General features: G+C 46.9%; 1 protein-coding gene across 1 annotated transcript; it reads right to left on the bottom strand.

Annotated features, from left to right (window-relative positions):
- Positions 1-295: 295 nt before the first annotated feature.
- Positions 296-10,439, bottom strand: TTC4 (tetratricopeptide repeat domain 4). Its single transcript, XM_055815596.1, has 10 exons — positions 10,305-10,439; positions 10,116-10,233; positions 9,801-9,962; positions 6,797-6,874; positions 5,844-5,968; positions 5,465-5,551; positions 4,350-4,564; positions 3,093-3,174; positions 1,933-2,015; positions 296-980 (listed from the first exon to the last, which is right to left on the bottom strand). Exons 1-10 carry the CDS (start codon positions 10,374-10,376, stop codon positions 881-883), a joined length of 1,122 nt encoding a protein of 373 aa, XP_055671571.1. The 5' UTR covers positions 10,377-10,439; the 3' UTR covers positions 296-880.
- Positions 10,440-10,696: the final 257 nt, after the last annotated feature.

Below are 10,696 nucleotides of genomic sequence, written 5' to 3' on the forward strand. Positions count from 1 at the left end.
TCTATGGTTGAACAGCTTTCTAATGCCCTGTGCACTAGATGTGTCTAAAACTGCAGCATAGCTCTGCAGTCATGGAGAGATTGCAGAAGAGAAAGAAATGAGAGATTTAGAATTACTTTTAATTAAGTGCTGAAAGCTAATACAGAAGTCCAGAAGACCCTGTATGTTGACTGTACTGGTTAGTGTAATGGATAAGGTTGTTATGTTTGGGTTTAGAATTACTGTTTGTCATTCCCTTGTAGTATTTCATGAGGTGAGAAAAATTATTGTCTCATTTATTAGGCAGAAGTCAGTCTACTTAAAATAGACATGTTTATTTCCAGGTTGTATAGGATAATCAGTAAAGGTAGCAAAAAGGGTCAGTAAAACATACTGCTCTGAACAAAGAGCTCTGCTTTACCCTGGCCAGCAGCAGAGCCAAGTGGTGAAAAAAGAGCAGCTGCTTAATCCCAGGCAGGAATCTGACTGCATCCATCCTGCTGCAACAGGCAGGTATCTCCCCAGACCACTGCTGTTAAACCCCAGCAACTACAGCCCACCTCCAAGGAAATCAGTGATTTTTCACAGGTAAGTACATTCCCAGCTGCTGCTGCTTCAACTGCAGCCAGTCTTTGGCACTGCTTCAGGTTTATTTCAAAACCACATGCAGCCTATCATAGAGGAGACCTTCTGCAAGCCAGCTGGATTTCTTTTTAAACAAATAATCTCCTCTTGTAAACCCTTCATTCTCCTATGCTGCCTTCCTGGAAGTTTCCCCATGTGCCAGGATTATTTCTCCCCTGAAGTGTGCAAGGTATTTTTGTTCAAGCAGAAGTTTGCAGTCTGTAGCTGAGATAACCAGCAGCCTCTTGCACAGGATTCCTCGTTTGGTTTTTGCTCATTATAGTCGATGCACTTTCTTGCCAGAGAAGTACTTCTTAGAGAAAGGAGAAGACTTTACAAATGCCAAAACTGTTGGAGTCCCAGCTTTTACAAAATACCTGCAAAGATTAAAAGGAATCCTTTGGCTTCCCTGTAGCTGGTCAAGTGTCATGCAAAGTGAGTGACTTCTGCCCAGCTCCACAGAGACTGACTGACCTCCCAGAGGCCAGTGACAAGCTTTTTTGCTGATTAGCAGAGCCTTTTGGAGCCAGGGCTACACACATCCGAAGAGGAGCGTTTTATGAATCAACTCTTCTCCCAACAGCTACTTCTAATTAAAACAGCTGTTATTCTCCCTCTGGAAGGAGGTTTCTTTTGCAACTGCCCTTACAGCCTGAAATCTGAGGGCTTATGCACGCTGCTGAGTTTTATGGAGTGACAGTTCAGACACAGCCCGCAGCAGTGGACCTAGAGCTCTGCCCCCACTGTCACAGACCAAGCCACCAGCACTGTGCAGCAGGCTTTCTCCAGCTAGCTACAACATGGTGCAAGTTAACAGCACAGGCTTTACAGTAACATTTTGGCTTCACAAACAGCAAATTCTTCTCTCTAAATAACTGCACAACACTTTAAAGTCAGTTTCAGAGTGAAACTATGCTGCATGCTGTGTTGGGGGCTGCTCATGCGGCATTATTAACAGTGAGAGCATTGTTAACCTTCAACATGCTTGCTTTATATGCTGCTGCTTTTTTTTAAAAAAAAAAAGTAGCACTGTGTAGATGGGATCTGAAACAGCCCTTTTGTGCTGCTGTTTGTGTGTAGCCCAACTCCCCTCCCCATCTCCATCCAGTCTTGGAAAGAGTTATTCATTTTTTTGGGGAAAAAAATACATGTCACTAAAGCCATGCACAAAATCCATGCAGTCTGACTGCTTTACACCTTCAAGAGTTAGGACTATTAAACCAGAGAAGAGTTAGGACTATGAAATCAGAAAACAAACTGCACTTAAAGCCCAAAGCTCATACTTTTTGCCTTCGTGTTCTCTCTGGACATGAACAGGTATAGCCTTACCTTTCGTGCTGCAGCACTTGTAGCAACGTGTGTTCTGGGTTCAGCTGGTACATTGCTGCTCTTTCTTCATCTTCAAAATAGAGCTGAAAGAAATTCTGGAGGGTTATTAAACACCTAAAAGGTACATGAAAGCCAACTACTGAGCTGTTGAAAGCCCCGTAACAGCACACTATATATCAACTAGGCGTTTATCAAACTTCTGTAGCTTGACCCGACTGTGTCAGCTGCTAGCTTCAGCAATGTAGAAACTGTTTTGTGTAAATTCCAAGTTTGTCCCTGTACAAACCAGCTTAGCTTCTCATGTCAGTGGCAGCAGGAAGGCAAAATACACTGGCTGCTCTTCTGCCTTACAGAGAAGCAATCCAAATCTACAGGCTGCTTTTTACCAGGTGAAACGCAGTAATGGTATCAGCTAAACTGAGTTGGTTTAAAGATACCTGAACAAAACAGAGTAGATCTAACAGATTCATATCCAGCAACTGTGTTAGACTGTACATACACACAGAGCTATAATCTCAGTTTTTAATCTGGTAAAGTACACAGCCACTGTCCTTTTGGACCTATCTTCTCACTGCACTAAGGGTTGTGCTGTCACCTGGCACATGCGACACTGAAGTGGAAAATGAAAAATAAACATCTATATCCCTCCACGTACAATTTCTGAAAAATTCTCAACCTACTGCAGCCACAGCCAACTTGCATCCCACCTTCGCTAAAGCCTTAACGGACATATATTGTCTTGATGGGATTAGGTGCTTAAGTACCTCCAGTAAGTTCTGAAAATCACCTATTTTTTAGTAATGTTTTCTCGTTCGTATTGAGCAACTTCACAATGCAGTTAAAAAAGCAGGCAGCCTACCAGCTTGATGGTCTAAATCTCAATTACCATTACAAAGATGAGAATCTAAGCTATATCTATAAATACCTGCTATCAGATACAACGTAAGTGGAAGACAAAAGAACTTTCATTTCATTAATGAATTCTGTGTCCATGTCAGCACATCTGGAAAATGTTTGAGTTTATTAGTGAATGTAGCTCTCCAGATCCTTATTTCACATCCAAGTATGGTAAACAGGTAACAATGCCATTGCTTGCATACACTCACTCAAGAAAAAAACCCACAACAACCCTGAAATAGAAGGAAAGTCAAACTTCTCACCTCAAGATCACAGGGAAGGTATTTTCTTTCTAAGTCCCAAGGAGGTAACTCAGCAAACATCACCATTAAATGATCAATAAACCTAAAAGCCAAAATACACTCAGTTAGCTTACACAAAGTGTTCAGTTTCAATAATTCGTACAGTTGCATTTGAACGATGGTAAAAATACATCAGCAAATTAGCCAACAGACTTAAAAATAAGTTTTGATCACTAATAGCTTCTTTCTTTCAAACTCATTGCTTTCGCAATCAGACCAAGGCCCTGTTGTAGCTCATGCTATTGGTTTCAAACTTCAGCAGTGCAACAGCAGATTAACTTTTCATTTTCACACTGAAAAAGATGTCAAAATAAACACCCTACATATTGTCTAAAATTTTGCTTCTGCACAGTCCCATTAGCACTACACTTCACCAGATCAGAGTGCTGAGAATATGCTTGTGTGTCAGAGGCTTGATTATTTTGGTACCTCAGGAGTGTTGGTGGCCAGCCTGTTCTAAGAACCCTCCTTTGGTCATGAAAAGGCGTAGTGAACACTATCTCATAAGAACCACAATCTGCTTGTGCTGTGATTTTCAGTCTTAAACTTATTAGCAGGTCTGAGAAACAGGTATCTCCACACAAAAAAACCCTTACAAATTCCAAGTTTGTTCAACATTACAAGAACGGAAACTGTAGTTAACATCAAGAAAAGTGGAATCCCCACCTCGCCAGACACTTGCTTATAGTCTGACAAGTCTGCAGCACTTCAGTCCGGCCTACTGTAAGCCCTAAGGAAACCTATGGGGTCACTGGTGGTTACGAGAGGTCTCTTTTGGAAGCTTATTATAATTTTTAAGTTTAATCTTCTCTCTGAGACCATATATTTCGAGGGTTTCAAAACAGCACCTTAATGAACCTCCAAAATCTATGCATGCAGAATAGGTCCCAGGTATTGCTGGCTACTGGTCTAAGCTTGCACTGCAAGCCCCTTTAATCACACTGGCTGAATATGATGTGTTTCTCTGTGCTATAAATTTATGTAACATCAAAATTTTGGCCCTCATATTTTAAAGCAGCATTCGCAAATCACAGAACAATTTAGGTTGGAAAGGACGTCAGGAGGTCATTTAGTGCAACCTCCTGCGCAAAAGCAGGGTCAGCTATAAGATGACAAATCTGCAACTACTTCATTAGCATGGAAGTGCTTCACTTGCTGTCTGTTCTCATCTACTCAAGCATCTCCCTTATGCAAGAATTCTGCTGACACTGCATTTACCTGGAGTTCTCATGAAAAGCCACAATGAAATCTGTTTGCTCGTGCTCAGGGTACAGAAAGAGGACAGGCCAGTTCAAGTTACCATCAGCATCTAAGTGCACCTTTGCCTCTGTGGCATTGTCAGAGTGGAAACCATCTAAAGATATCTCAGCCAAGCCACCTGATATTTCCTCTTCTTCATTTGAAGGCTTGAGAGCCAGCTTGATATTTCTTTCCTGGAGGAGAGGAAGAAAAAAAACCCCAAAGAAACCAAAAAATAAACAGGCATGGTGGGGAGAATAAGAGCAAAAAATTAGCAGTTAGTAAAAGGTCAAATAGTGTCATTCTTATTAATGAATCAGATCTTAAATATGCCATCAAAAGCCTTCCTGCAGTATCAGGTTCAGGTGACTTGTCTAGCCAGTAGAATCCAGAACCTCAGTCAGACACCCAGACTCCTCATAAAATGGTTGAGGAGAGACGGGAAACCAGTGGAGCCTGCATGCTGAGAGAAGAGACTGCGAGCATGCGGGGAAAGGGATGCATCTGAAATCCAGTTCTTTGGGACCTAGCAGGCATAACTTCAGGGTGCAACTATGTGCACCAGTTCCTGAGAACATTCACTTTTTCAGAGAACTGAAGAAAGCTCACTCTTGTTCTTCGGAAAGACAATGGCAGAAGAGGAGATCCGACTTTACTTAATAGCCCAACATATTTTAATGTAGCCCAAACATTTGCCAAAGAAGGAGAGGATCCAGGATTGATTCCCTTCTCTACCCTACTGGGTGGTGTCCTTCTATCCTTCCACTGAAGTAATGCCCATCGGCAGCAAAGAAAGCAATGTTCACTGGGCCAGTGTGATGCTACAGCCCAGCAGCCAGAGCACTCTCTTGGATGCTGAGTCCTTCTCCTAACTCTGGGTTTGTATTTTGCATTGGTTGTTACCTGGAATATGCAAACCTGGGAGCTGGGGCTAGAGCCATGCAGATAAGGAGAACCATGATTTTAAGTCAGTATTTTGGCTCTAGCCCTCAAAAGCCTGCATATGAGAACAACCTCTGAGACAGAAACTAGAAAGCTCTTAAAAAACACCACCAAAATAAACCACACAAAACCGAACCCCCTCACTGACCTACCTTTATTGCTGCAAGCAGAATTTCCTTTTGACACTGTTCCTTCTTCTCCATCACCTTTGCTTTCCTTGCATCCCGCTCCTCAGCTCGCTACATGTAAGAAAAGGTTGCACCATGGTCACACACAGCAAGTCAATGCCCACCACTGCTCTACCCTGCCAGCGAGTGGAGAAATCAGTTCAGATCTCCAGAAGGGTCCCTCCAGCCTTTTCCCCTACACATCAACAACACACATGACACAGAACCACCACTCAGTTCTGTTTAGGGATATTCTACTACACAGAAACTTGCACGGAGCACTCTTCAACCAAGGATCCCGAAGTGCTTCTTGACACAAAGCAGGCAACAAGCATTGCAGATGCTAGAATGCCTTCATATTTACCTTTAATTTGTCAGCTTTAGCTCTCACTTCCACAAGCTTTTTCTCTTTTGAATCTATTTGCAAGCCCTCCTCACACCATGCTATTGCTTCTGAGAAATTCTTTAGCTCCATGTGACAGAGAGCTCCTGGAAGGATTAAGATTTTAAGTTTCTAGTATTAGAGTCAGGATACAACTACTGCACAAGGTGGTGGTTATAAAGACAGAATTAGCCCTACTGCTTTCAAGAGGCACACACACAGGCACAAGCTATTGTCTGGCATGGTCACATTCATTTGTAGACTTCCAGCAGGTCAGCTGAGAATAAAATCTAAAATATTTCAGCAGTTCTTGTATCATTTGCTCATCTAGTCACAGAAATCAGCAGAATGATGCTGGAAGTGCCTGTTACAAGCAAAAATTTATCATTATAATTAACATTTCAGTGCTTGTCTTGTAAGGAAAAATAAAGCGGTGAGTTTCATGGAGTGAGAAATGCTGGGGGGAAAAAAAACCAAAAACAACAACCCCCAAAAACCAGTACTGTGGAAAATAGCAAAAGTTATGCTGCTCTGTACAGAAACCGGTCCTATGCCTCTTTGACAGATACAGAACCTGAGGAACAAAGAGCAAGAGGATAGTGTTTTGACTGAAAATCCAAAGGAAAATGCAGAGCTCTGTTTTGGGAAGAAACAGCAATAACAAAACAAGGGAAAAGAACTCTTACAGTAACGGCTTTACTTTTCTGAAACGAATGTTGCCCAAAACCAAAAGTATGACGCCACTCACATTAATTTAAGGTTTATAAACACTGTTATTTAACACACAGAAATATCCAGCGAAACAAAGCAACATCTAACAACAGTCTGTTCCAGGGCCTGTAACAATAACAGCAGAAGTAAAGCTAACATGTGCAAAGCTGTTTTGAAACAATGTTCCTTGTATTCCATACAGTAACATGTGCTTTAACTCTCACCTCTTACGATTGCTTTGAGATGAGTGGGCTTTAGCTTTTTTGCTTGGATGGCATCATTGAGGGCAGAACGGTAGTTACCTATAAAGCAAGCAGAACTGCTCAGAACCTTTCACTTACATTTAAAATCCAACCAGACCCCAAGGTGACAAAACAGCTTACATGGAGACTCTATAATTCACTGTTTCTACGGTCACTGTGAGGCAAGTGGAGGAAGAAAGGGCAAACTAAGAGCAAGAAGTGAAAGGACAGGAATCAACCATACAGGAGAGTAACATGACTGTGAGCAAACCATCTCCCAGCTGCAAAACACAAAGGCATTAAAAGGCCAAGAACAACCCCCCTGCTGTGCAGGTGCTGTTGGTGGAATGGGTGGTAGCTTGAGGAGGACATGGCCAGGAAAGTGATAAAATGTGTTGCTTCAACAGATTTTTGAGCTCAGGGCATCCCCCTGTACTTCCAGTCACACTATGAATTTGTTCAGCATCAGCCCTACCAGAGGGAGTGCGATACTGGACCTGTTGGTCACCAAGGCAAGTGCGCTAATTGGTGACGTGGATTGGAGGCAGCCTGGGCTGCAGTATTCATGCACTGGTGGAGTTTGCAGTCCTGAGGAATATGGGTCAGGCAAAGAGTGAATTCAGGACCCTGAATTTTAGGAAAGCAAAATTCCAGTTTTTCAAGGAGTTAGTCAATAGGATCCCCTGGGAAACTGCCCGCAGTGACAACAGCGCAAAACAGAGCTGGCAGATCTTTAAGGATGCTTTCCATAAGCACAAGAGCTCTCGATCCCCAGGTGTAAGAAATCAGGAAAGGAAGGCAAAAGACTGGCATGGATGAGTTGAGACCTGCTGGTCAAACTAAAGGGCAAGAAGAAAATGCACAGGCAGTGGAAGCAGGGACAGGATCCTGGGAAGAGTATAGGGATGCTACCTGATTGTGTGGAGATGGGGTCAGGAAGGCCTAGGCACGTATGGAGCTGAACTTGGCAAGGGATGCAAAGAAAACTAACAAGAGGGGCTTCTACAGGTATGTCAGCCAGAAAAGGAAGGTCAGGGAAAGTGTACTGCCCTCCTACCCCGCCATGAGCAAGACTGACAAACTGGTAACAACAGATGAGGAGAAGGCTAAGGTACAACACAACTTTTTTGCCTCAGTCTCCACTGGCAATCTCTCTTCCCACACCTCTCGAGTGGATGGACCGCAAAGCAGGGACTGGGGGAGCAAAGTCCCTCCCACTGTAAGAGAAGATCATATTTGTGACCACTTGAGGAACATGAACATACGTAAGTCTATGGGACCTTGCATCCCAGAGTCCCGAAGGAATTGGCTGACATAGCTGCCAAGCCACTCTCCATGGTATTTGAAAAGTCATGGCAGTCAGGTGAAGTCCCTGGTGAAAAAGGGAAACATTGCACTCATCTTTAAAAAGGGTAGAAAGGAGGACCCTGGAAACTTCTGCCCTGTCAGCCTCACCTCTGTGTCTAGGAAGATCATGGAACAGATCCTCCTAGAAGCTACGCTAAGATATATGGAGGATGGGGAGGTGATTCAAGACAGCCAGCATATATTCATCAAGGGCAAGTCCTGCCTGAGCAGCCTAGTGGCCTTCTATGATGGAGTAACTACATCAGTGGACAAGGGAAGAGCTATGGATGGCACCTATCTGAACTTCTGACACGGCATCTATCGTGGCTTTTAACACAGTACCCGACAACATCCTTCTCCCTAAACTGGAGAGATACAGATTTGGTGGGTGGACTATTCAGTGGATGAGGAACTGGTTGGATGGACACATCCCGACGGTAGTGGTCAATAGCTCAGTGTCCACTGTTTGATATCTTCATCAGTGGCACAGACAGTGGGATCGAGTGCACCCTCAGCAAGTTCATAGACGACACCAAGCTGAGTGGTGCAGCTGACACACGCCTCAGGGACCTAGACAAGCTCCAGAAGTGGGCCCGTGTGAACCTCATAATGATCAAGAAGGCCAAGTCCAGGGTCCTGCACCTGGTTAGGGTCAACCCCTAATATCAGTACAGGCTGGGAGATGAAGGGACTGAGAGCAGCCCTGCCGAGAAGGGCTTGGGGGTACTGGTGGATGAAAAGCTGGATGAGCAATGTGTGCTCGCAGCCCAGAAGGCCAATTGTATCCCGGGCTGCATCAAAAGCAGCGTGGCCAGCAGGGCGAGGGAGATGATTCTGCCCCTCTGCTCCGCTCTGGCCAGACTCCACCTGGAGCGCTGCATCCAGTCTGGAGCACTCAGCACAGGAAACACACTGACCTGTTGGAGCAGGCCCAGAGGAGGCCACAAAAATGATCAGGGGGCCACAGTACTTCTCCTGTGAGAAAAGGCTGAGAGTTGCGGTTATTTAGCCTGGAGAAGAGAAGGCATTGGGGAGACCGTACCGCAGCCCTTCAGCTTAAAGGAAGCTTATAAGAAAGATGGGGACAAACTTTTTATCAGGGCCTGTTGTGATAGAACAAACCATTGTTTTAAACTAAAAGAGGGTAGATTTAGACTAGATACAAATTTTTTTACAATGAGGGTGGTGAAACACTGGCACAGGTTGCCCAGAGAGGTGGTAGATGTTCCAACCTTGGAAACATTCAAGGCCAGGTTGGATGGGGCTCTGAGCAACCTGATCTAGTTGAAGATGTCCCTGCTCATTACAGGGGGGTTGCGTTAGATGGCCTTCAAAGGTCCCTTTAACCCAAACTATTCTGTGATTCTAAAAAAAAAGTTTTGCCCTCTTCTGGAGCCAAGGCTTGAGCAGCAGGTAACAGGTGCAGCGAACAAACCACAAACCCTGTGTGCAGCCCTGCTCTGAAGTGAGCCAGGCCTTCAGAGTTCAAGGTGTCTTTTTCTCATGCATAAGCCATTAGTATGCTGTATCACAAAAAAAGTTAAGAAAAAGAAAACCCAAAACAGGGAGAAAAAGCAATTCTGGGTGGCAGAGCCCCCCTTCCCAGCTCTGTCTGAGGCAGGATGGTGCAGGTTGTTACCCAGGTAGAAATGTGCAGCCCCTCGGTTTGTGTGCAGCACGGCATTCAGCTCTGGGTCCTCACACTTCTTCTTCAGCCCCTCGGTGTAGGCGATGACGGCTCTCCTGTAGTCCCTCTCCCTGAAGTACTCGTTCCCTTCGTTTTTGTACATCCTGGCCAGCTCTGCAGGGGACGGAAAGGGAGGACAGGGCATGAGCGGGAGGGGGGGGGGGGGGCACAGCTCCCCGGTGCCCCACGGCCACCTCAAGCTCTCTCCCCGGCCGGGCCGGGGGGCGCAACCCGGCAGCCCCCCCCCGCCCAGCCCCGGCTGCCCACCTGCGGGGCCCTGATCCTCGTCGAAGAGGAGGGACTGCAGACAGGCCAGCTCCGGCTGCCGCGCCGCGTCGATCTCTGCCGGGCACCGCTTCATGAACATGGGGATGGCCTCCAGCTCCTGCGGGGGAGCACACACCGTCCTCAGCCCTGCCCGCCCGGCCCCCCGCACCCCCGGCCCCGCCGCCTCACCTGCTCCCACGTGTCGGGCTGGAGAGCGCCCCGGTACCTCGGCGTTCCGCCGCCCGGCCCGGCCTCCGCCATGCCGCCCCGCCGGTCTTCCTCCCGACCGCCCCGCCTCAGGCCCGGCCCCAGCGCCCCCAGGCCCGGCCCCAGCGCCCCCAGGCCCGGCCCCAGCGCCCCCAGGCCCGGCCCCAGCGCTCCCACGCCCGGCCCCCGCCTCAGGCCCGGCCCCACCGCTCCCAGGCCCGGCCCCCGCCTCAGGCCCGGCCCCACCGCTCCCCAGGCCCGGCCCCCGCGCCCCCAGGCCCGGCCCCAGCGCTCCCAGGCCCGGCCCCCGCCTCAGGCCCGGCCCCAGCGCCCCCAGGCCCGGCCCCAGCGCCCCCAGGCCCGGCCCCAGCGCT

This window comes from Falco peregrinus, chromosome 10, assembly GCF_023634155.1.
Source record: "Falco peregrinus isolate bFalPer1 chromosome 10, bFalPer1.pri, whole genome shotgun sequence".
NCBI lineage: Eukaryota > Metazoa > Chordata > Aves > Falconiformes > Falconidae > Falco > Falco peregrinus.